General features: G+C 38.5%; 2 protein-coding genes across 3 annotated transcripts in view; one reads left to right on the top strand and one right to left on the bottom strand.

Annotated features, from left to right (window-relative positions):
* LOC140233908 (calpain-9-like) overlaps nt 1-5,351 on the top strand; it is a 72,654-nt gene extending 67,303 nt beyond the window's left edge. For both annotated transcript variants that reach the window (XM_072314007.1, XM_072313999.1), the window contains 4 exons: nt 22-100; nt 1,225-1,341; nt 2,094-2,146; nt 2,864-5,351. In XM_072314007.1, coding sequence (XP_072170108.1) covers nt 22-100; nt 1,225-1,341; nt 2,094-2,146; nt 2,864-2,890 — 276 coding nt within the window. In that variant the 3' untranslated portion in view covers nt 2,891-5,351. The remainder of the gene's footprint in view (nt 1-21; nt 101-1,224; nt 1,342-2,093; nt 2,147-2,863) is intronic.
* Nucleotides 5,352-6,663: 1,312 nt separating this feature from the next.
* LOC140233899 (mdm2-binding protein-like) lies at nt 6,664-25,162 on the bottom strand. The gene is made up of 16 exons (XM_072313990.1): nt 24,770-25,162; nt 24,450-24,511; nt 22,967-23,265; nt 22,493-22,663; nt 19,756-19,850; nt 19,019-19,230; nt 17,929-18,099; nt 17,124-17,243; nt 15,824-16,162; nt 14,961-15,098; nt 13,793-14,006; nt 13,209-13,374; nt 12,502-12,713; nt 11,367-11,661; nt 10,806-10,919; nt 6,664-10,205 (listed from the first exon to the last, which is right to left on the bottom strand). Exons 1-16 carry the CDS (start codon nt 25,102-25,104, stop codon nt 10,092-10,094), a joined length of 3,057 nt encoding a protein of 1,018 aa, XP_072170091.1. The 5' UTR covers nt 25,105-25,162; the 3' UTR covers nt 6,664-10,091.
* Nucleotides 25,163-27,631: the final 2,469 nt, after the last annotated feature.

Below are 27,631 nucleotides of genomic sequence, written 5' to 3'. Positions count from 1 at the left end.
TTTCTTGCTATCAAACCACAGGCCATTTTCAAGAAGTTTGATGAGGACAATTCTGGTACTTTCAACGCCTACGAGATGAAGGGAGCTCTCCGCTCACTTGGTAAGTTCTTGTCTTTTGCTGGCAGAAACACACTGAAAATAAGGATCAGCGTTTTCATGGCATTTAGAGTTATTTGAGGTACATAACCATGTGAATGGTTGCCTCTTGTATTCCATCTGAAGAAGACATCTACATAATGTCAATAGCTTTTCGTACCCTGAAGTCTTGTAGCCTTCCCACAGAAAGGTGCCGTATTACTGTAAAACATGATATATTCGTGGCATGAAATTTTTGGAATTGGAGCCGATGGCTTTTTTCGCGGCATGAAATTTTCGCGAATTGCCACTGGCATTCAATGCATATAGTGTAGACAAGAACTTTTGCATGCATTTTAATTTCACGAATCTTGGCGCTCGCAAAATTCCCGAAATTAAAATGCACGCGAACATTCCTTATTTTAAAGTATACAGGTGACATGCTGTCATAACAGTAACAAGTGTATCTATTCCTTGGGTATCACCCACAATTTTTACCCACAATCTTTTGACCCATGACAGGGCTGCACACTAACCTATTTTTTCCACTGGTCCGACCTGTCTATTGGACAAGTACGTACCCAGTTTTTGTATATTTTACTAGTCCATTCCTGATAAAGTTACTGGTCTTGACAGTGATTTTTACTGGTTGTGGACCGTCGGACCAGGGCCAGTGTGCAGCGTTGCCATAAGGATCAACAGAATCAGGTCCGGCGATGCGGTGCAATTAACTCCCGAAATAAGAGGCGAAAGCTTTTGAATTTGTAATGGTCATCAAAGTACAGTGTGAAGGAAGGACAAACAAACTCGGAAGTTCACCTCCTCGTATTTCCCTTATTTTACCACAAAACCCTTGAAACTTCACATATGTATCTAATATGGATATGTCATCCTTCATATGAATTTTGGGTGAAAATGCTGATATATCTTTCGAAATTTGTATTTTTCTGTTCAAGTTGATTGTGGGAAAGGGTTACAATTATTTCCTGATACAAGTCTCCTACAACGTGAATATGCATATGATTAACATATTGCTAATCTGTTTACCCAAGACTCACTACCTGCGAAGTTTCATGTTTGCACAATTTTGTATAAATTGTATAAATGGAGGCATGTGGTAATTTCTTTTTCTACCCCCGCCTTTTCCAGGCTTCAAGCTGAGTGCAAACACCTTTGGGTGTCTGGTTCTTCGCTACGCCGATAAGTCTGGCCGTGTCACCTTTGATAGCTTCATCGCAGCAGCCATCAAGCTCAAGTTCATGTTCAGTGAGTCCTTAATTGCCCCAAAACAAATCATTATGTATTGGTCTATTGCAAAAAGAAATGGGCACATTTTCTGTCTGTATGTGTGTGTATGTGTGAGTGTGTGTGTGTGTGGGGGGGGACTCAGTCTTGCCACTGTGTGTATAGATAATCGAAGTTTACATCATCTTTTACCAGCTCAGAATGTATGTAAAATTTTGAAAAAGTTTGAGGAGCGAGCAGAAGAAAGATAGCATCCATTCCATTGACTGTGTATGGGAGTAAAACCTGTTTTTTTCGCACTCAGCTGAAAATAAGTTACAACAATTTCTTCCCTATTTGCAGCCCTTTTTCTGTTTTAAATGTTTCAGACAATTAAAAATACACTACAGCTGTAGATACAAAAGAAGTTTTACCTGCTTCAGTATGCAAATCTGTGTGTAGTGAATGAATTTCAAGACACATCGTGATATTTTCATTGCTAACTCTGCTATTTTTCTTCTTCCCGAATATTTTGTTGTTTTTCTAAGGCACCCTAACAGGTGGACTCATAATTTCTTAATGCTTTGCTGTATGTGGGGCTTTTAACTCGGGCATATATGGTCAAGTCATGATAGAAGTCAAACAATTTCCCATAAGATTATGATATTCCCTTTGTACACTCTGTGTGGAGACCACAAAATTCCAATAGGCACTTTGGTAATGTTAACTGTCTCCAGAGTTCCCAGAGGCCTGCGCCATCCTAGCGTGAAAATTTCTTTTACTCTCCCTTGCAGTGAAATTTGCCGATGCTGCCAGTGGAGGACGTGCCTCATACAAACTGGACGAGGTGGGTGTTAAATCCCTTGATTTGAAAGTACAGTCAACCTTGCCTAAGTCGAATCAATTTGGACTGAAAAAATAGCTTCGACTTTCGCCTTATGAGGGATTAAAATCGATAGAATATAAAGAGAACTTGAAAAGACCTTCGACTTTGGTGATTATTCGACTTATGCGAGGTTGACTGTACATAGCCACTCTGAAGAATTCATTCTGAGAGAGAAGAATTTAATACCATCCAGCAGATTGTTTGTCCTGATGGAATTGAAATCCTGACAACATACATGTAGACTATGGTGGGGGGGGGGGGGGGGGGAAGTGAATACTATCTGATGGATGATACAATAGATTTCTTCAAATGATTATTAGCCTTTGATTGACACAGCTGTACTTAAAGATGGTACAATGACTTAATAATGCTACAAGACCATAATTTTGAATAGTCTTACAACTGTGGATATACTTGGTTTTTGTTTGTTTGTTTTTTTTTGTATTTTGTTTGTTAAAATTTTGATGTATGCTTATGCTCAGCAGTCAATTCTCAGCAGCAAAAATAAATGTTATATACTGTACATGTACAAGTACATATTCTTAATGCATATTAAAGAGAGGCATGAAGAAAATGATTCTTTCCAGAAAATTGGCAGTAAGCTGCATTGTTTCCATGAGCATTCTCCCAATTAATGAAACGTTGCTTGCTCTCCACCTTCTTTTGTTTGTCTTTTAGTTCTTGATGTTGAACCTGTACTCTTAGATGTCTGGAGAAGAGGAGGTCAGAGGTCAATGTGATGACGTCATAACCAGGGTCACAATGTCTTTTTATACGAAAGTGTTAGAGCACCTCATTATCTGCCTTAGGCTAGATTCTCCTTCACTTCCACCAGTTCTAATGATATCAATGTCAATTTTTACTATGTAATGTTTGTTTTCCGTTCGAAGGTTATTCTCCAGGTTTCTAGAAGCAGTGTAGACGTGTCAGCTATAATGGCCTACTCATTTAACAAAAGAAAATATGCTATGAATGTCAGAAAGCCTACAGTAATGCATTAGGCTTTGCATTTTGTGTGTTTAGTGGAATGGAGAGGTACAATGTAGTGTTTGCCATAGAACAGAATAGTATCATGTAATCATTTGGAAATCTGCGAAGTGAAGTTCCTGTTTGTTGTTCAAATGTGTTAAGCGGTGCTGGAAAATCACAGAAGTCTAAGCACTTTCAGACACTATCATGGTAGTAACGGGTCACACATTTACATCTCAGTCTCCAGTAAGAGATAAGCAAACATTTCAGACTTCATTTCTAACCATCATGTGTTTTGGAAATGTGTGTGTTGTAATGTGGTATAGAAGCCAATGAATGGATCTTTGTAGCTTGTGTCATGACATAGTACTCCCAGTATATCTGGCTTTCCAATGCCAGTGAACAACAGAAAACTACAAAATCATTTGCAAGAGAATGTGTTCTACTCTTGCTACTGCAATATACACAATGTAGAAAATTATACAAAGTAACCTCAACTTGCAAATCTAGGCTATACAATACCACTTATGTTTGACAAGGTGCATGAAATGTATGTATTCATAAGTCACAACAGGTAGAGATTAAGGTGCACTTTAAGTAGCTAGTATTTGCGTGCTTTAAAAACCTGCGTTATGATATCCTCCTGTTCATTTTGTTGTTGCTGTTGCTGTTTAATATTTTGTACGATATGCTTTATACATGCTTTGACAAAATGCATCACCATGGGATTGAGTCAGAGGGGGAGGAGATGCATGCCAGCAGGTTTCAGGGAGATAGAGTAGGAGGAAAATTTCCATATAAATGGCGATGTGGACATCATGACACATTTCACCATGGTCTGCTGTCTTGCTTGGCATCATGGGATACACGGGATAGCTGTACTAAAAAGTATGGGATGATATGCATTTGCATGTACCTTGGACTGCTTCACTCTGCTTATAAAAAGGGAGGAAAAATAGGACCTGAATAATGACATCAAGAAGTTGTGGCTGTCTAGCCTGTTCCGTATGTGACATGCCCACTTTTTTTTTCATTTCCGTTGTACTGTATACTGAACTGACAAGAAAGTTTTCAAAGCACGATTGTACCAGTGAAGGTTGGGCATTGGCAGGTAAGGATAGGTAGATTAAAATCTCCAGCAACCGACTATGAAATTGCTTCCAGCAAATTATTTAGAATCTGCATGCAAGAGTTGTCAATCACCAACAGTACACTTTGTGATATATGCTATATGCAAGTGTGTAATAACATAGCCTCACTAAAACCAGGTTGTGACATGTGTCAATGCGTACTGGGCAAGTTTAAAGAATGCTACAGTCTATGCATAACTTGATCAAAATAATACATAGGCCTTTTTGCCCAACAGTCACACTTTCTACTTCTTTCATACCATCATGCCTTTGAAATCCAATATTTAAGGGCACTGGGACAATTCATGTATCATGTTTATATGCAATTCCTGTGGAAAAGAAGAAGTACTACTTTCACAAAGCCTTCTGTGGATTCTGATTAATTGATTTTTTGGTAGTATGTGTATTCATCTAGTGAGAGATCATGTGACATAGATGTGTTCTAGTCTACAATACAAGTGTTATGTACTGACAAACTTGTCTTACTTGAAAAACCCAGGTTTGCAATATTGTGTCAAGGCGACCATTTTTATTTTGTACTTTCACAGAGGGTGCTTCATTTTGTTCTCATATCACTATTATATTTCTTACGAGAACTGCCACAATGTGTCAGGATAAAATACTTAGACTGTAGTGGAAATGATAAAGAAATGTTATCATCAATAGGCAGGGTATGATACAAATATATTTCTATTAAAATGCCAGAGTTTATCAACGACAAAGTACTTGCAAATACACTGTATTTCAAAATCACAAAATAAGCTGGATATGTTGGATTTCTATTCAACTGCCAGAAAATATCAGAGTGAGATATTTTCAACTAATTTGAAATTACAATGAAATTTTATCAAAAAATTGAGCTGGATATCTTTTAAAAGGGTTTCTCCAGTGTATATTTCTCTCTGTACTTAGAATAGATGTGTGAGGAAAAATAACACATATTTACTCAAATTATATTATACAAAGCCATCATTTGTAGACTTGATGTAGTCTTTGTAATTGCTGTCACATTTCTGGGGTTGTGTGTGGTAATGAAGGGTAGCACAATAAACTACATGAAAAATCAACCACTTGCATTGTTTTTTGTGTCATTGAGTTATCATGGCTTGTAGACTGAATGGCCTGAAACAGATACACCAAGTGACACTTTTGAAGCCTCAATATCCATTTGCTGGAAACCAAGAAAAAATAAGAAAACCTTGTTTTGCATTGTTCAAAGTGTGTAGAAACAGATATAGAAGAATCAGGATAAGTAACAGACACAGAATGCCAAATTGTTTCCAGTATTACTTCTGAGCTTCCATGCTAATTCATGTGTTATGGATATGGGAAGTTAAATTTTCAGTGCATGCAAGACTCCCAGGCAAGACTGTAAAACTCCCCATGGCAGGGTTACATTGGTCCAAATTGTTCAAATTGATGTTCATCTACAGAGCAACATTGGCATTACAACTGTAATTTTTGCTCTTCAAGCTTTGTTTTATGTATGATTTCCACACACATACTTGTACAGCCATCCACACGCAACACTTGGCTTGTGAATTCTTCATGTATTTCAGGATTAATTTTTGCATTCACACTGACAGTCCAGCCAACATTGCAAATTGCCTAGAGCCACGTAGTAACCATCAAGATCAACTACTGTAAAAGTGGATATTTTCGCGCGATTAATTTTTCGCGCTAGGCCAGGTCAGAAGAGTTTCGCGTGTTTTTAATTCCGCGGAATCAAGACATCACGCACAGGAACGTATGGCAAGCAAAAATATTCGCGTGTTTTTATTTTCGCGCTAGTTTCTGGTTGCGCGAAATGCGCGAAAATTTCAACACCGCGAAAATTTCCACTTTTACAGTACATCATGTTGTTGTCGTCATCGTCACTGTCGTTGTAGCAAGCTGCGGCTGAAAAGTTGCAAAGTTTTTTTTTTTTTTTTTTTTTTTGGGGGGGGGGGGGTTGTTTTTCATTATGCTTATCAAGATAATGGCACCATGCTAAAAGGAGCTCCTTTTGCTGCTCCCAGCCTTTCCAGATTATGCGACGAGTACTGTATTACACTGGCAGCAGAGTGAGGCACAAACCTAGGTCATTCTGCAAGCAGGCCAAACACACAATCACAATTTTTTAGTGTGTATGTCCATGAGAACACCCAATGATATGACTATGATAACATTGACATACCAACAGTGGATGCAAGTATTTGAGTGAGTGTACCTGGCAACTCGTACAGTGCACTCCCGTTATAATGAATATGGTTATAACATAATTCCGGTTATAATGAAGTAAAAATTCAGGCCGCAAAATTATCCGCTCTGTTCTTATTGTCTATTTGTTCGGTTATAACAAAATTTGATATAACGAAAGAAAATTGCTGGTTCTGAGAACATCATTATAATGGGAGTTCACTGTATGTGCAGTAGAGGAAAAGGGAAAAGAAGTCTGAATTCACACAGAAATATGGTCCATCACTTCAAGTAATCAGTTTGGCAGACTGGTAAAATGTTTAATGTATCAAGTCTACATCCATACAACAATTCCCAAAAACATACTCTCTTAGAAAACAAAAATACACAAGTTCCTCGTATAGCACCACTCGGCACTAACAGCATAGGTAACATAGTTTTACATGATGAGCACATATTCCTTTTAGACCACATTCATGTCAACCAGAAATGTGAATTTTCCATTTTATGTGAACATCATGACTTTCTGTTTTCAAGTTCACCAACAATTTAACACCCCCAAAACAATTCTTTTTAAACTCTTCCATCACCTTGATCCAAGAATCCAATCTTTTAATGCGCCTTTCCCTTTTCCCCCATTTTTTTTTATGTATTACAGTACAAGCACAGGTCTTTGCATGAACATTTTCTTGCATAACCTTTGCCACTTTAAGGTAATGTAAAGAGAGATTCCTAACAGTAGCTAGGCTAGGGTCCCATGCCCCAGCAACACCAAGCCAGGCTTTCAGCAAGGCTTTGTACAGGCTCCCAATCACAAATACAATGATCCACGGTCGATCCTGTCAAAACACCAAGGGCCTGTTGCATAAAACATTTAACCTGAGAAAAACTCTGGTGAGAACTGAAAACTCGGGTTAGTATAATGCTGCCATTGACTTTAACACAAGAAATACTCTGTTAAAAATCAGCCAGAGTTTTTCTCAGATGATACGTAATGTGCAAGATCGAGCGCAATGCTGAAAATGTCAACACAAGAAACCGAGGCAAGTTCATACATCTTGAGTGAGGTTTGACCAAAAGGCAGGCACATCTTGTGTACAATTTTTCAACTTCCCAGTTTGCCAATGACTCGGGGGCGGGCAGTGGTGGGATCAGGAGGTCTCTAGGAGCAGTGGCAACAGTATAAGTCTACTAAGATTTATTACAGGATAAACTAGAAATGTCACTATGGCGACTGGTATGCCTCTGCCATAAGCATGATTCTCCCAATAGGTCTATCGTACATGTGGACAATGTGTGATGACAGTTTCACATAAATGGCAAAATATCAAAATGAGATGTTTGTCACAAATGTGTTGAATGTTCACCTTCCTTGACCTAGGTTTCATTGGATGAATGGGAGAGCATGTATTTGGGGATTTTAGGACTTTTACTTGACTTTGACCCTTTCATACCTTTATGCATTGAGTAATTTTCAAGGTACGGAGAAAAAGTGCAATTTCTGTATTGAATAGTAAATTGTTACCATTTTCACCTGGCCTTTGACCTTTGACCCTAAAATTCATAAGAGAATCACGGTCAGGCAGAGCATGCATAAATATGTACAAAGTTTCACGATAACTTTAGCCACTTCAGAGATATGGAAGAAGAAGTGAAGTTCAGCACGTTCACTTGATATTTGACCTTTTGACCTTTTTGGCAAAAAAAAAGCCTTCCCAGAGAATTCCTATCGGGTAATACATGCATACACCAAGTTAAAAAAATGCAGGCATTGCATAAATATGAGAGAAATAGTAAAATATTGAAGAGTTAACCTTGACTGTTGACCCCTGACCTTTGACTCCACAAACACAAAATTTCCTAGATAATTACTGCCAGTCAGTACTTGCATATATAGGCACCTACTATGTTCCATGAAAATACCCTGAACCATTTCCAAGATATGGAGAAAAAAGTGAAATTTTAACATTTTCACTTGACCTTTGACTTCATGACCCGAAACTCTCACCAGAGAATTTTAATTGGGTAGCAAATGTATACACTAAGTTTCAAGAAAATATCTTCAGGCATTGCATAGATATGGGAGAAATAGTGAAATTTGAGCATTTGACGTTGACCTTTTGACCTTGAGCATGTGCATCCAAAAGTTGATAGGCACAACTTCACCCCCTCATACACATAAATGCCAAGTTTCCTTAGGATACCTCAAAAGGTTTTTTAGTTACGGTGTCTACAAAGTTGATTACGGACGGACGGAAGGACAACTCAAAAGCATAAGATGCTACTGAAGGACAAATTACTGACCCTGAAGGACTTGTGGCTGGAGTTGTATATTCCCTTCCTGGTGACTAATCTTGCATTGCCAGGGGATTCTTAAGAAAGACTAATGAGTTTGTTTTTACAAACTCCTAATGTAAAACAATATACTGTTGTACCCCTGTGATGAACTGCCAATAGAAGACTAAGTTCACAGAGAAAAATTACAAGGGAGATACTTGGCTTCAAAAAAGCTGTCTTCCCACAGAAATCTTAACGTGAATCACTTTAAAGTAAAATAGAAATAACAGACTTTTGAACCAACTACCAGATGATCCCTCTTACAGGGACTGATTGCTTTTACTTTGGTTACACATTCCCACATCAAGGGACAAGAACAAGATGTAAAGCAGCACCATGTTTCACCTGAAACTTCTTGTCAGGATGCATACCACTTTATGTTGTTTACATCTTCAGTGATGTGGACATGTGATGGAGGAGCAATGTGGAAAGGTGACGAGTATGATTTGCACTCATCATCAGACTGGAAAAAAAAATGGATTTGCTTATTCAAACAACATACACAGATCAAATCTTAGCTATGCTGATACAAATACATGTGGGGGAAGGTTCATGTCGAGAAATCTCAAGAATACAACACTATTTTCATACCAGTGTGACACAAAAGTATTTCATAATGCCTAAATTCATGAAAGTGGTTTAAATTCAGACCATGGTTTATGCAAATTTCTTATGCATAACGAAACATGGTCTCAATTTACACCACTATTGTGAATTCGGGCCTAGTGTCTGAAATTCTTTGGACAAGACAGAAAGAATGCTTGAAAAAGATGCATTTGCAGTAGAAGTCGAGGTGAGTTTGTCTCCTGATAACGTCACCATCATCTTTGTGATGAGGATTCAAAATATCTCAGACAGTGCCATCACTGCTGCCACATGTTCATGGAGCTGCTTTTGTCTACGCTTGAAATTTAGATGCTCCTATGTCATGGGAGCCAACACACATTATGTGCATATGCAATTAGTCACACAATACACACACAGTATAATAGCATCGTATGACGCTATTACAGTGACATATTGTGTATTTGAAGGCTTATTGACTTCGAAGACATAATCAGGGCTCTGCAATTTAAGTATGGAAAAGACATCAGCTAGGCAAGAACAGCCATCATATTGCACCGTATGAAATTTATTCTTTGTGTGCTGCTGACACAGTGAGAACATGCTGCACCATCAGCACGGGGTTGGCAGCAGGGACGTGGATCAAGTATACCACAGGAGTTGTGGGTGTGTGGGTATTCCCACTGACTGGACAGGCTCTGGTTAGCATCCAATCTTCCGCCAAGGTGCTAGCTCTGGGTCTTTGGAGTCACTCTCTTCAGCTCAAAGCTGATGACAAAATCAGCATTTGCCTCAGAAATCTTCCTCATTTCCTCATAGAGCCCCTTGGATGTCTTCAGATCCTGCAGAAAGTTAATTTGAAGTCAAATTTTGTACATTTCAAATTTCCAAATAAACATCGTTCACACCAGAGTATGAAGACATACATCATAAACTTTTAAGATTGTTTTGTGAATAGACTTTCACACAAATCTGTAAGACTATTAAAAAAAAAAAGACAAAAGACAAAAACATACACTGGGCTTGTACAAAAGATGTTTCGTCAAGATGGTTTTCAATATGTCACCACCTCTCGGGCTGATTACAATGTGATGATCATTGCACCATATTTGATTACAAGGTAATAAACAATATCACTTTTGAAACAATCTTATATTAGATGTCAATACTTCCCTCATTCATCCCCAATCCTGAGTAACAACAATTTGTTCAATTGATTTCAATGGGAGTAATGCTAGGTTATCAAATTTGCAGTAACAACAATCAATCCAGCACCTAAGAAATTTTAAACCAGACTGAATGTGAGTGCAAATTCCAGTAGGAAGGCAGTACCTCCTTCAACTTCAAAGAACATCAACTGGATAGGCTGGTGTGGATGAGTGTAAAAAATATTAAGAATAAGTAAAGGCCATGCAGACAGATAACCTAAAAACCGCTCTTACCTTGACATACATCTTGGTTTGAGTGTACAGTCTGGTGACACATTGTTTGAAGCAGGCATGGTCTGGAGAGATTCCCCTTGCTTTCAGCGATTCTTCCACTATAGAGCGCAGCTTCTGTTAGATTACAGGCAAGACACACACAACATGGTGTAATGCTCATATCATTGGCTTTATTATTAGAGATTTTTTTTTTTTAAACATCACCATGCTTTAGATAATTTTGCATCAATATGCAATCTAGGTTGGGGAAGAAAATAGATATTGGGAACTTGTACAGTACGAGTATTACATGCCACATCAGGCACATTGGCCTTTTTTTCTCGTCAGCTAAGTGCTACAGCGTCGGGAGCCAAACTAGTCAGATTCATACCTTTTTTATGATTAATAACTTTATTCTTGTTTTACTGCACACCTAATTTTTGCAGCTCCACATACCATTCTTCATTCACTATTTAACACTGGGATGAATATCGCACCAATACTGATGAGTAAAGAGTGTGTGACAGCATTTTCCTCTGATTAGGGTCAAAAGTCATTTTACTCTTGTCTTCTGTAGCTCACCCTCTTGTGTTTCTCTGATCGAGATTCTGACGTCGAACTTGACCTCCTGCTGGACGAGGCATCCTTCGCAGCTCTCTCCAACCTCTTGGAGTGGGGCTGGCGAGTCTCTATGGGCAGTGGGGCGGGTGCAGAGGAAGACTTGGTGGCTGTAGTGGTCTGAGAAGCATGGGTGGACGAGGAAGCTGCGGAAGTGGAGGGTTGTCCCAGGTGGTCCCTGCTTAGTTTCCTTGCAGATCTCCGGGGGGACACCAGCACCTCAGGGGCAGATTTACTTGGGGTAGCAGTCCTCTTTGGTCTTGGTAGGAGGGAAAAGAGTAGACACATACATACTCGGATGCTGTTTGGTAACTGTGGGGTAGTAGTTTAAAAGGAATATAATCATGCAGAGGCCTAGGTCTACTTAAGCTGATGACATGAAAGAGATGTTCATGATCCACAATATTAATTTGCTATACAACCAAGACTTGAAAACGTGATCATCCTTATTGCTTTATACTGTTGATAATAAGAATAACAAATGCTAAAATGGAAAAGCAAAGTTTTATTTGTAGTTTGAACCACATATCATTTCAAACATCACAGGAAGCCAATTTAGATTATTTTTGCAAAAGAACAGTATCTTCATCACACCATCATCAAATAGCAGTGTCTAGACAAGTCCTGACTAGACAAGTAAACTATCATCTGCAATTTTGATGACTATTTGTCCAACACGTTTGATGATACAAAATGGCATCACATATTTACGCATCGAAAAACAGCTTATACTCTGGCTGATGAATTATTTCAGATTTTGTAACAGATCTGCAAATGGCTGTGACATTGATTACTGTCCTATGGCAATTTGGCACTCAGCTGAGCTTCATATTCACATTTGCATGTCTCATTTTCAGTTCTTTCAAATCCATTTTATTTTCAATCAGAAAGTGATCTGATCTAACCAATGTACTTTGGAATTTGATAAAAGCTTTACAACTACTTCTGATGCACTCTTTAACGAACAAACAACAAAATCCCTTCAGCTGTCAAAAACAAAAAGAACAAAAAGAAGACGAATACATAGTCACATCCAAATATGATCTTGACAGAAATGCAAAAATCACTACACAATTGTATTCATCTCTATGAAGAGCACCTCTTTGGGGTGAGCCCCCTTGCAGTTGATCTCCTGGCTCGTTTTCGTCTCGATCGAGGGGTTGTACTCTGCCGGGGTGTTGAACCTGCGCCCTTCCGAGGTGTAGTGGTTGCCTTGGCCCTGGATGATGCACTCTTCCTAGGGGTGAACTGCCGACTGCCAACCGAAAGCTTCCTTGCGGCTGATGAAGGGGAAACCTTCCTGACCTTAGCCTGGTCCAAAATCAATCAATCAATACCACCATAACTTCTAATATCAACTTCAACTAAACACAAACTGACAGCTCGTTCGCATTGCTACCATTATGAAATTAATATTGACACTGCAATTTACGATGGTATACATGCTAGAGTGTGCATTTGAAACTTTTTTGAAATTGTATTTACAGTGCCAATAACCCAGATATGTACTGTTACTAATAATGTGAGCACAACTCTAAACATTCTTTTGGTGACACGACAACAAACAAGCAGTAAGTTGGCAAAATCAAGTATCCTATTCTTCACACGATCTTGAAGAGTCGACTTTAAGCATTAATTCAATCTACGGCTGGTCTTGTGTGGATGAGTGAAATGATTTCACAGTTGTTAAGACTGTTGCACCAGCTGTTTTGTAGGGAATGGGATAAAGTCAATTCTAAAATTCTGTGACGATTCGTGCTCACCATCAGAAGCAAAGAAAGAAAGGTAATCAGACTCAAGGTGTACCTTACGATCTCCACCAGAGTCACAGCGTGGGCGCTTGGACCCTATGGCAATGGTGGGCTGACGATGGGAGGTGAAGGAGCTGGCCATCTCGTGACGCACACACCGCTGCTGCAGGCGAACCAGACGCCGGTCTAAACCCTGAGCATCTTGGGCATCTATGCAGTAGCTGTAGGCGGTTGAAGATGAGTGAAAGACTCAACATTGCAAGTGGCTCTTATAGGGCAAAGTGTTGCTTTTAAACAATAATATACATACCAGTATTTCATCAAGCGGGGTTCAGTTACAAATGTACTCAGTTGCTTGCACATACCTCACAACATCTTTTCCTTTTTTTTTCATGAAAGACTTTTTTTTTTTTTTAGATATGGGGGGGGGGGGAAATAACTCACCACAAATACTAGAAAAGTAAGTTTTGAAATCAAAACCATCACTTGACCAAGTAAAATTTTAATTGCCTTTATTAAACAAGTGACAGAAAAATGCTTTTAGAAAGCCAAGTCTGACATGCTTAAATACTCAGTAAAGTCTGTGATACTACTGACAAATATATTCATAGATCCCTACCACAGTGCATCAGAACTCACTAAATGCCATGATATCGCATCTTGATTGCTTTCTTAAAGTCAGTTGCCATCAGTTCTGTCATTGACAGTCCACTTGGTTGGTGATCCGTTGCACCAGACCTCGTCCTTGGGCTTTGCTTGACCCCTGCTGGACGGCCCAGAACCAGGTCACTCCGTCTTGGCTGACCATTCGGCTTGAAATGTTTCAGGAACTCCTTTGCACTCAATGTGATGGCTTTATAATGCATGTACATAATGATGTAAAAGAAACACAATGCACATCACTCAGATGAATAAACCTCTCCTAGGTACCTGTAGGTTTCCATACATAGATAATAATTATGTTGTCAAAAACTCTTTCATTAAAACCACAATACAAGACAAGTTAAACTATCAACACATTCCCCATTTTAACCATTACAGTTTATGATAGAAATTCTAATACATACTGCCAGTGCTAAAATCTGATAAGCAATACATTACAGATTCTTCTAGGAGGCTTTGCACATTCAAAAGAGGCTACAGACCCTTTCTCTTCAATAAAGACATCATATTTTTCCACCATATTAACTATACACATCATCTTTCACACCAGAACAAGAAGTTTTCCCTTGTACGTCTTTTGTTCTTGGTAGTTTATACTTTACTTTTGAAGTTATGTCAATATTTTCAGCTGTTACTCAGCCTTAGCAAAACCAACTGTCTCTACTAATCTCTCTCTCTCTCTTTAAATAGTTGCATTTGTGATTGTTAGTGTGTGCTATGTCTTTAGTTCATCATAATTTAAATGCATTAAATTGTAGTATTTTCAGATTTCATGAACTGTTGCAGTATTTGTTTTGCTTCCTTTTTTCCCCCCAGAGGTGAAAATAAAATGAATGAATGAATAAGATCATACACTTTTGATTGCATTGTCATCCTACTCACAAATGCAGCCCGTTAAAACATGAAATTTTGACATATCATGGAGCATTTTTGCCTCAATATCTAATTGATAAATCAACTTTTTAGATGCAGACATGTAACATCCAGATCATCATCATCTGCCAAATGATGGACTTTTTAGTAACTAGATACACTAGGATGAAGGCGGCATTGAATAAAAAATGTCACTCTCTCACCGGTCTGTGAATACAGCATACTTAAAAGGTAGATACAATCAGTGGATCGTTGCATTGATTGTACTTACTGTTGTCGTCACGTGGTGGAACTGCTATGCCAGCCAGCATCATGTCTGTTGATCCCAATCGTCGCAGCCGGTTGGCGATGGACTCCTGGTTTTGCAGAGCTTGTCGCTCTACCCACTGGGACGGGTTCTGATCCAATTCTGGATTATGAGGACAGGAGAAAGTAGTAGTTCTAGTATTGGAGTCTTAATCAACAACTTGTTTGAAAGGAAGTGAATGTTTGTGTAAAAGTCACACTGAAAAAGGGGCAATTACAAATACACATGGTAAGTAAAAAGCATGTTCCAACTGTGCATGATTGCTAACCAGAGATGATGTGCTGGTCTTCACATATGGCAGGTCAGGATATTGAGTATGATGATACAGCATTGATTTCTTCAATCAATGGGAGATTGCTTACATCAATGCCATAGAACACCTTACACTGCAGCTAGAAAATATCAACACATGTAGTAATTGCTGGTCTTGTAATTGAACATGATAAATCAATTCCCACAATAAAAGTTATAAATTGTACACAGAGACATTCTGTATGAAGATAACATTTGGTGTTTGACCAGATACCTACTTCTGGTGTCAAACAAATCTTGTCCCCAGATTCCCCACAGACAAACTTTGCTTCTGCAGCATCAACAAGACAAAAAACATCAGTCATCTGTGTTACTTTTCTTGTTTGTTCTTCATCGCCTGCTCCTTGGTCTACCCTGAAAAAATTAAATATCCTTCAATGTGATATGCTAACATAACATACAACATACAACATACAATGGTAAGACTCTTGGAACACTACAGGTAACACATCAACACTCTACAATGTCAATGATGTGATCATATTTTGTTCTGCCAGTATCCAGTATGAAGATACCTGTTGGAATGTGTCTGAGATGGTTTACTGAGAGCGTCTCTGCTTCTCTGGGCATTTCCTCCTCCTCCTCCTCATTATCTCCTCCTCCGTCCCCTTCTGGTCCTTCCCTGACCTCCGACCCAGACTGCTCATCTGTTGCCGCTGGAACCTCCCCTCCACTTCCACCAGCTGCATTTTGTTCATCCGGGGCCTGCTCTATTGGCTGTGAAGGATTTGCTTCAGCACTAGGTGTGTCATTCACGTCATATCCCTCATAGTAAACCTTCCTCATGTAGTTGAAGATGTAGGTCATATGAGCTGGTGAGAAGTGTATGTCATGTCCTTCTGACTTGATCTTCTCTAAAATGCAGAGTACAAGAAAAAGAAGAAGAAAGATACACAAGAGTAAATGCAATTTTCCAATTTAGGTATGTCATTTTAACTCCCAAATATTTGTCTCAGAATATCTACAGTTATTTTTTGAGCTAATGATCACTGTGGCAAGACAGGCAACGAGTAAGATGTGATTATTTAAAGACACATCCCAATTACAGCTTTTATGCAGTTGTGAATCAAAATTTCTTGATCTCTTTCACAAATTCAAAAGTGACTTTGACCTTGTGAAACATCAAATAGCCAAATTCCCACTCAAAAGTATGGCTTTTTGCTCTTTTCACTCAAAGTATCCAGCTTTTATTCCTGACTTTGGATGTTTTTCTCATATGCCAAATGCCAAAGGGTTTTCTGTCATTGCATAGGAAGCTTGAAACTCTGGAAAATGCAGTCACTTGAAAAAAAAAACAAACAAACAAACAAACAAACAAAAAAACTTCCATTCAAAATAGAAATGTTGATGTTTTGGGTTTATAATTCATCACAACAGTAAAGTCTCAGTTAATGATTATAATGTGGTGAAGTATGCATTTGGATAAGGACAAGAGATGGCATTTACAAAGCTGCAGTTTATCTATGTATCCCTGAACGGTGAAATAGCAAAGGGAAAGCATATAAAAGTCAAGTGTCTCAACAAAGGCCACCAGTGTAATTTGTATCCTGTTAGATATACATCCTGTGTTTCAATAAACTACACGTATCGCATAATTTGTCCCCCAAAAAAGAGAAAAAAGTTGCATTTCACAGCATATTGTCGACCAATCTAAATGTATGTGCCACACTGTCTAAAACAATCAAACAAACAAACAAGCAAAAAACAAAACAAAACAAAACAAAACAAAATAAACAAATAAAAAGTAATCATGTGAGCAGAAACTGTTAAAAAAAAAGATGTTTTAGGAGACCCTAATTGGCTCAAAATACTGACCAATGACCATGACCAAAGCCTTGATCTGCATCCTGGCTAGGTCCTCCTCTTCTGCCTGCAGCTGACGCCCACTGATGTTGGGAAGGGTAGCCAGGACTTCACTGGCAGGCTGGGGAGCATCTAGAGAAGACGAAGAAGAAGCAGGAAAGTGTCAGCCAAGAACGAACTAAAAAGACAGCCTGGTACAATGCCTTTATCGTGAACACACTAGTGGTTCTCAGCTGGGAACAGCTTGTTGGTGCCTCACAGGAATTGGGTCCACCTCAGCACAGCTGACCCCACACAAACATGATACTGTATATGCCATATATTTGCAGGGTTTTCATTTTCACAAATTTTGCAAGTCAGATGTCATTCATTAATTTTTAAGCACATGAAAATATCAATTTTGATCCTGACATAAACAGGATAAGCATGTGTACATTTCTCCATCTATTGCTGTACTCCATGATGGTGAATTCAATCAACTGCAACATTGTTGGGAAGTCCCAAATTGCAAAAAAAAATTTACACTTGCTAAATAAAATGGTGTATAATTACTCTCTTCTCACAGCCACAACAAATGTGACAGTTCATCTGATAGATTCAAATAGATCATCTGCTCATGGAAGGTGCAGCATGGAATTCATTGGTACCATTTGTGGGAAAAAACAAACATCACTTAAACTAAAAACACAAGATACTAATCAATCTACCTGAGGTGATTGAAGGCATGAAGGGAAGATGGCAGTTTATATGAAAACTGAGTACTGCTGTGGATAACATGGGTATCTCACAAAGCATAGGTAAGATTTTTTTTTTTCACCTCTGCCTTGAGTGGACTGTTCCTCTGTGTCATGACTTGCCAGCATGGCATGGGCTGCACCATTCAGCATGAGGGGAGGCACAAGTGGCAGAGCAATACAGCGTCCTCTCCTGTCTCCGTGGATCAGAAAGAAGAAGGTGTGTTTGGTTCCTTTCAGGTGCAAGCCAGGAACTAAATTCACAGAAGCAAGACAAGATACACTGATCATGAATATGACCATATCACTTACATGACTGTTTGGGTGTGATAACAGAGGAAAACATTAGTCCAAATTGAACAGTAAAACACCATTCACATGCAAACTAGATAGATTAGACAAGAAAGTAGCAAGCACTTCAGCAGATCAGTCTTCAGATGTTTGAGCCACACAAACATCTGTAATGCACCAAAACATATATCACAGCTGAGGCATCAAGTGGGCACACTACAGAATCCATCTATGTACACTGATTCTAAAAAGAATTTGCATTATAGAGCTTCATTTTATTCCATTCAGGACGGGTTCCGAGTATACTCGGGCAAGCGTCTACGGGAAATGCGTGTTGTAGCAAAATCAAACTGTCCTCAACGGGTTAACCAACCATGATCAGAAATGCCAACTTCTTGACATAAAAAAAAAAAAACAAACAGACAGAATACCCTTAAAAATTCTTAGTTTTGAGAGGAAAATCAGATTTTCATGGAATTTTGACAGCAAAATGTCAGAAAAAATGTTTCCCTGCTAAGAACGGGCAGTAAAATGTTGCTACTTATCAACGATGATGAGAATATTGTGAAGCCTTCACATATTTCCTGCCCATTTAGGCAAGTTTTTAAACATTTTTGTAGGGGATTGCAGGAATTTAGTAAAGGTTAGTACATCTTTCAATGTGATTACATATTTTTCTGCAGTTTATATTGGCTTCATTTTTTTCTTTTTATTCAAAAGATGAAAAGTCATACTTTCATATTATCGTATTTCACTCTGTTTACCATACTAAGTACTATAAAATTGTATTGGTTGGCATTTCTACATGATGCTTCCATCATCCTAAAATGATTTCACCCAGTGTCACATCTTGCCACACCACTAGCCCGTCTCATACTGTACCTGCTGGATTGATTATGCCACTAATAACAGCATCCTTCCAGGCCTCAGAGCTGCGGCCCTGGGAGGCAGCCGTGGGTGGTGGCCCGTCCAACTCCAAGCAGCTCAGCTGGCAGATGAACCCCTTGCCCTCAGCTGGCAGCTGGTGGGCGATGTACCTTAACATGTACAATGAGCGTGAAAAGTCTAGCTTCTTCTGCCTGTCTTTCACCCGTCTAGTAGTAACATGGGTCAAGGTTCAAAAATTGTTCTCTTTAGTCCTTTTTCACCTGTAAAACTTTTTAATACCTTTCAAAACTTAATGAACACTTTGCTTACAAAGTATTTAACTAGTTTGCACACAAACATATGGGATAAAATAATTTGGCATAAAGAAGCCAATTATGACCTCTATACGTTGAGCATGATGACTGTTGATTTTGTACCACAACTGCACTAAATATTCCTTTTATCTTTTGAAAGCATTTTCTCCACAACAAGACATGTATGGAATAATTTGGAAAATGGTTATGGCATGACACAAAAGAAAAGATTCACTCTGGTTGAAAGAAACGTGAATGAATCATTTCAATTTAACTGCTTAATTCTTCCACCAGAGGACTAGCGCTTTTTCAAACATCACTATCTTTCTGACAAATGATTTCTTGTTTTTGTCAAAATGAGGATGTGGTTTACTCTGTTTATCCCCCCCCCCCCCCCCCCTCAAAGAACAAATTATTTCATTGGCAAGACAAGGATACAACTCAAATTTTCCTGGGAGTATGAACCATGATGGAATCTTGTCCATGTCGCACTGGTCAATGAACTCCATAGTCTGATCAACGATGAGTCCGGGCTGCAGAGCAGATCACAGTTCATGTTGTAAGTGACTTAATGATCTCATGGCTGCAAATATTTACATATCAAAATCAAGCAGTTTCTATAGAGCAAAACAGAAAAAAATCTTGTGTGTTCCATGCATTTTAATATGTAACTAGAAATGTCGCTTTGGCGACTGGTATGCCTCCGCCATAATGCATGATTTTCCCAATAGGTCTAGATAGTACATGTGGACAATGTGTGATTACATTTTCACAAAATTGGCAAAATATTAAAATGACAAGTTTGTCACAAATGTGTTGAATGTTCACCTTCCTTGACCTAGGTTTAATTGGATGAATAGGAGAGCATGTATCTAGGGATTTAAGGACTTTAACTTGACTTTGACCCATTCATACATTTAGGCATTGAGTAATTTTCAAGGTACAGGTGTGGAGAAAAAGTGCAATTTCTGAATTAAATAGTAAATTGTTACCATTTTCATCTGGCCCTTGACCCTAAAATTCATAAGATAATCACTTTCAGGTAGAACATGCATAATACGTACTAAGTTTCAAGATAACTTGAGCCACTTCGAGATATGGAGGAAAAAGTTAGTTCAGCACTTTCACTTGATCTTTGACCTTTTGACCTTTGAGGCAAAAAAAGAAGAAAAAAAAAACTTTCCAGAGAATTTCTATTAGGTTACACATGCATACACCAAGTGTAAAAAAATAATAACCCTGCTGGCATTGCATAAATATGAGGGAAATAGTAAAATTTTGAAGTGTTGCACTTGACCTTTGACCCCTGACCTTTGACCCCATGAACCCTACATTCTCTAGATAATCACTTCCAGTCAGTACATGTATATACTATGTTCCATGAAGATACCTTGAACAATTTTCCAAGGCACGGAGAAAAAAAAAGAAGTTTTGATATTTTTACTTGACCTTTTGACCTTTGACCTCATGACCCAAACTTTCACCAGAGAATCTTAATTGGGTAATACATGTATATACTAAGTTTCAAGAAAATATCTTCAGGCATTCAATAGATATGGCGAAAATAGTGAAATTTCATGTATTTGACCCTGACCTTTTGACCTTTGACCTTTGACCTCATGACGCAAACTTTCACCAGAGAATCTTAATTGGGTAATACATGTATACACTAAGTTTCAAGAAAATATCTTCAGGCATTCAATAGATATGGTGGAAATAGTGAAATTTTATGTATTTGACCTTGACCTTTTGACCTTTGACCTTGAGCATGTGCACCCATAAGTTGATAGGCACAACTTCACCCCCTAATACACATACATGCCAAGTTTCATTAGGATACCTCAACAGGTTTTGATAGTTACCTTGTCCACAAAATTCATTACGGACGGACGGAAGGACGGACGGACGGACGGACGGACGGAAGGACGGACGGACGGACAACCCGAAAACATAATGCCTCCGGCACCACTTCGTGGCGGAGGCATAAAAACTACAATTATCACTACAACTGAGGGAATTAGCTCAACCAGGATTTATTTTGTTACTTTTTAATGGGAAAAAAATTGTTTACCATGGCATTGCACTGTTCAACAGTGAATAAATGTATTTTGCTCACTGTTAATCATATGCGCCCCATCTCAAGTCAAGTGCTCAAAAACTGAGTGAGCAAGATAAATAAACTGACAATTTCTATGATTTTTATGAAAAACGGTGTTATCATGGCAACACAATGTTGGACATTAGAAAAAAATGAAGTTTGCACAACTATATATATCATAGCCGTCACATGTGCCAAATTTCAAGCCAAATGCTCAAAGGCTGAGGGACTTAGTTGAATTCACATTATTGTATCAATTTCACTCAAAATAAACTGTTACTGTGGCAACACATTTTTCAATGACAAAAGCTAAATTTTGGAACATCTAGGTAATGTAGTGGTAACATGTGCCAAATTGAAGCCAAATGCTCTAAAACTGAGAGTTAACTGAATCGAAATTTAATAATAATTATAATAATGATAATAAAGTACATTTATAATGCGCCGTATCTATCATTAATGATACTCTCGGCGCATGAGAGCCTGCGTACTTCAACACATTCTGTGTACAACCCTCCAAACCCAGTCCATACAATATTACATTAACATTAACAAAAACTACAATTAAACAAAAATGTGTGATTTTCATTCAAAACACACAGTTACCATGGCAACACATTGTTCTACACTGACAAAAGATTAAGTTTGCACATCTATATACTATTGTGGTCACATGTGCCAAATTCCAAGCGAATTTTTTGAGAAAAAACAAACACATAGATTTTATTTTAATCACATTAGCAATATTGGCATTTTTTGTAATATATTTTGAAGCAATTCTTTTGTTTTACTATTGCTTGTTCACACAATTAAAAAATACTGTAATTAGAACAATTAAAACTGTGCAATATGACATATGATATCTCTAACTGGACAGGTGAGGTACATCAAGAGGATTTCTGTCATAATGTTGAAACACCTGTAAGGAAGTAGATTTACTTCATTACATTCACTTTGGAAGCTACTGTAATGCTAATTTTTTTCACTCTGAAATATACTAACTTTAGAATAAAAGTGTAAGAGCTGTATTTACTACAGACTGTCAAGAGTACATGTTTTGAAAGGGATAAGACTTACCCTAAGATTATGAAACAGTGACTGTGAGTTCTCTGTGGATTGCTGGCTGTCATCCATCTCCTGCCTGGCTTCACTCTTGGGCTGGACCATTTCAATGACTGGCCCCGATATGTGGGTACTCTCCCGCAGTTGATGCATGCAGAAATCCGGCCAGGGAGGAAAGGACGTCCCCTGGATATACACAAACATGAGAACAATAAATCACTAAAATCTGTAACTAACAGTATGATCAATGGAACCACTGTCCACACAATACATAACTTTGGAACCTTCTATTGCTTCGCATTGAATTCCACCTTGTACAAGAATGCTTTTGAAAACATGCTTCTACAGATTACTTCAATAGATTGACTGAAATTGCATTTAGAATCAGTACAGCTTCATGCCATGTTTTTCCGTCAGCATAGCAATCTAAGAATTAAAGGGTACTGTGAAAGAACTATTCAATAAATTATATCATAGAGGAGTACTTACCCTGCTTGAAAGGTATTGGATTTGGCCGTGCCATGCAAGAGATGCTGAATTTGAGAGGATTTCTTCTGATCCAGTATTATTTCCACTCTTCTGTATGACCTGGAGGTCAAGGAATTTCTTCCAGAGGGCCAGACAGGGGTGGTTGTCACCCTCTACTCCCTGACCTAGGACAGTGGTCAGTCTTGCGCCGTGCCATACCTCCAGGCGCCGAAGGACAGAAAACAGATACACGTCTTCGGCCTCAAGGAGGGGGAAGTCTGTGCTTGTGGGCATCAGCCAAACCACATCCAGCAAGAACCCTTTGAAACGATGACATCGAGGTTTGTGTCAATCATCCATTATCAACCAATGTACCTACTAAATTACAAAGATTTCTAACCCACTGAAGATGACTTGGTACTCTGAGAGCCCCAGGATGCTGCATGATATCTCTCTATATTCCTCCCCATACAAGGAAAATACAAGAAATGGGGATTGACATTTCTTATCAATTACACTCACATTGTTCACATTATCTTCACTAAAATAAAGATAATCCCTTTTATAAGATGGCTAAGTAATTTCCAGCTTGCTGATTGGTCAAAGCGTACCATGTGATCATTCGCGAAAAGTGTCTATCCCTGCACGCCCGTGGGATTTTCGCGCACCCAAATTGTCTAATCCACGGCTGAAATTTTCGCGGTGTTCAAATTTTCGCCCATTTCGCGCAACCAGAAACTAGCGCGAAAATAAAAGCAAACTCTTCCGACCCGGCCAAGGCGAAAAATTAGTCACGCGAAAATATCCACTTTTGCAGTATTCAACACAAGCTGGGATAATCTCGGAGAAAGCCTACTCTGGGCCATTTTCCAACGGTTAGTACAATTTCAAAATCTTTGATATTGGATTTATTTCATTATTTCTTTCTCATACAAGGTATATTCACCTCGCGTTTGAAATTACTTAGCCATCTTATAAAAGGAATAACGAATTTTCCCGTCGTTGTTCAGCGATATGCAGTGCACTCGAGGTTTCTTCTTCGCATGCACACTCCACACTCGCCTCCGTCTCGTGTGGAGTGCGCATGCTCATAAGAAACCAACTCCGCGGCATGCGTTATTCCTATAATATCAGAAGCCCGACTATTCTTTGGTGTAGTGCTGTAAAGATAATGAAAATGGGCAACTACACTATGCTGTATCTGTCCTGGATGGAATTACAAGAGAAGATGGTATTGATGATCATATAATCATTTTATATTACAGAGAAAATGTGTTGTGGAAATTAAGTGTACTAGTTTGATAGCTAGCGACTCTTTAATGACAGATATAATTTATCAGTGGTACAAGATCTTTTTCCTGTGGTTATAAAAGAATCTCTCTTTTAGATATCTATGTAAGACTTGACATTAATCAGGACAACCATCCTCATCCTATCTATTGAAACAAGTCAAGTGGGTGGAAGGCATCCAAAGAGGAAGATAAACATGGATCACGTCACTCACCACCAGCTGGAAGCTCATCTGCCAGTCTATCCAATTCTGATGCAACCATTCCAGCATATTCTCTGGGAAGTCAACAGACAAAGAATCTTCCAAATTATTCACATTCTCATTTCACATCATTCCTCAAGATGTCAACCTTTTAATATAATTTCTGTCTGCAAAACTACAAAAACAGAAAAAAAAACACGTAGATTAACCTTTCATTGACTTTGATAAATAAACACTTATATGTCTAAGGGTGTTCCCCCCCCCCCCCCAAGAAATATATATCGCTAGTGAACAAGTGTCTAACACAGTTTCATTCAGTAAGAAATTCTAACCTCATTTTGCTGGCTGGCAGAGGCTCTATAGTTTTGCGCTCCTTGTCAAATTGTTCTACAGCGAGAGCGAAAGCAATATTACTGGTATCAGTTTCATCATGTCTACTCCTCTCCTCAGAGCCCTCTCCGTGGTCATTCCTTCCATTGCCCTGTGGAGGCACCCTCCGCCAGCCAGACTTGAATACAGCATCGGTGCTCTCCGCTCCTTGGTACTTGGGGGCGATGATATTGGTCCAGCCACTCTGTTGACCAGGATGTAAGAGGTTCTCATCACTTGTGATGCTGCTCTGATGGCTGCTCCCTGGCATGTTGCCATGACGACACCCTCTAGGCATAGATTTGCAGGCAGCGCCATGCTTGAAAATAGGCGATGTAATTCTCTGTAAGAGGGATACGTCTTCCTCTGTGTAAAAGAAAATTAAGAATACACAGTTCTAGATCTTCTGTCAAACTACATCAATATGTTTCATCTGGATGCCAAGCTCTCTTGAAAATGTTTCCAGTGCAGTGTGAGGACTTCCTGGCTGGCAAATTAAATGGCTAGATTTTTTTTCATTAGATATTAACACAATTAACCTAAAATCAAAATAAAAAAAAAAGCTTGCAGACAATCACATAATTAGTATATTTGCGCAGTGAAATACTATTTACTAGTTTATAGGTATAGGGACACCATTAGCTCTACCACACAATATCAAAAATATGGACTGAGCCTATCATATCATGATACTGCTGACATATTCATAGAAACAATTTGACCAATACACAATCACTTTAAAGTTTATTAAAATGGACTTTTGTTAAATCAGGAATTTGTAACCCATTTCTAACAATCACTAAATTTATGACTGTGAAATTCATATTGCTCTTAATGGCTCAATCCTTACGGATTTTTTCTCAAGCTCACACACCTTACAAGCCTTTTGTCATGCCTCACACCACCAAAAAATCATATTTCTAGACTGGCTGTGACACACTTTATATATGGTATCAGAATAAGCCAAAATATTATATTCAGTATGCAACCAACTGCATGATTTACAGCTTAAAAATACTAAAGACCCACGTTAAACTGCTCTTTGCCATGAGAGGGGGACATCCCCCATGCTTCACTCCCTCCGGTGGCATGCAGCTTTGTGCTCTACGTCAAAAGCCCTCACCCTAACCCAATAAATCCTCCATGTAGGAGGACTAAGGACTCGGGAGTAAGCGTGTCAGGAGGATATGGAGTAGATCTATTTATACGATGAGCCAGATCCTAATCAAATGATTGGTTGAGAGCAAACTCATGATAAGGCATTTACCTTTCCCAAGGAGGTTAAAGAAAATGAAATCACATCTGTCTTATTTCCTTTGAACCCAAGTTCCATGCCGCTACTCAAGTATTTGCAGACAGGCCCTATCTTAGGAAGACAATCGAGGAAGCCATGTCTTTGTGATGGTAGGACTTAATTACTTCTCACAATCCCTACTTATAAAGATAGGTGATATTTTTGGTAATACTACAGACACGGGAATGTGTGAACAGAAATTGCACAAAAATGAAAATTACTCAACTGGGCATGAACAGGCACTAATCTGATATATCTAATAATACATAATTATACTTACTATAAAGATTGTTCAATATCACTTTTATATTTATCAGAATTATGTGGAAAAGTGGTTTCCAGGAGGGTACAGTTTTAAACACTTTTTTCACATAATAACACTTAATTATTGTCATGTTACAGCTCTGATTTACACTTTTGCATGCATTTCTGGATGAGATTGGCTTTTGTTATATTGAGCTGTATTATTTCATATTTTATTGTTACTATTGTTTAAGGTGAGAATTAATTTCATTTAATAAATAAACGAGTAAAACATAACCAATATTTATATATAAACTATGTTCACATTCAATATGGTATTGATACTTAGATTCGAAAGTACACCTATCTTTATAAGTAGGGATTGTGAGAAGTAATTAAATTTCATTTAATAAATAGAGTAAAACATAACCAATATTTATATATAAACTATGTTCACATTCAATATGGTATTGATACTTAGGTTGCTCAGCAAGATAGCAATTAGCATGCAGCATCGAACCGAAACCCCAGGGCGCTCCTTCACACAGTTGGACTATATTCTACTGTGGGACCGCTACATGTTCATGCCGGTCACAGTTACATCGAACCCTGATCATCAATTCAACGGCACAAATGCACCTGTGGAATTCTTTTGTAGACCACCTTCAATGTGTAGAACCTAGGCCTACATCAATCATCAATACAATATACAACACTGACAACTGTTTGATTTAGGATCTACAGCCAGATGGGACTCCATCTCTTAGTAGATCTAGACTAAAACATAACCAATATTTATATATAAACTATGTTCACATTCAATATGGTATTGATACTTAGGTTGCTCAGCAAGATAGCAATTTTAGCATTCAGCATCGAACCGAAACCCCAGGGCGCTCCTTCACACAGTTACCAGACTATATTCTACTGTGGGAGCACTAACGCTACGCGTTCAGGCTGGTCACAGTTACATCAAACCCTGATCATCGAAGGCATAAAATGCACCTGTGGAATTCTTTTGTAGACCACCTACCAATGTGTACCTACATACAAAACTGACAACTTTTTGATTTAGGATCTACAGTCAGCTCAGTTGGAACTCCATCTCTTAGTACTGGTGGTATATACAGAAATGGGCAATTGTAAACACTTAGTTACCTGACAACCACTCGGCACATACAACAGTGACGTATCGTGGGTTTTTTTCGCAACACTTGGTGAAAGAATCCATCTTTTCACGGAATTGTTGGAAGCACTTCACGTCTCACGTTCGCGTTAATGCTCGGCT

This window comes from Diadema setosum, chromosome 1 (assembly GCF_964275005.1).
Source record: "Diadema setosum chromosome 1, eeDiaSeto1, whole genome shotgun sequence".
Lineage (NCBI taxonomy): Eukaryota > Metazoa > Echinodermata > Echinoidea > Diadematoida > Diadematidae > Diadema > Diadema setosum.
This window is presented reverse-complemented; position numbering and strand designations above follow the sequence as displayed.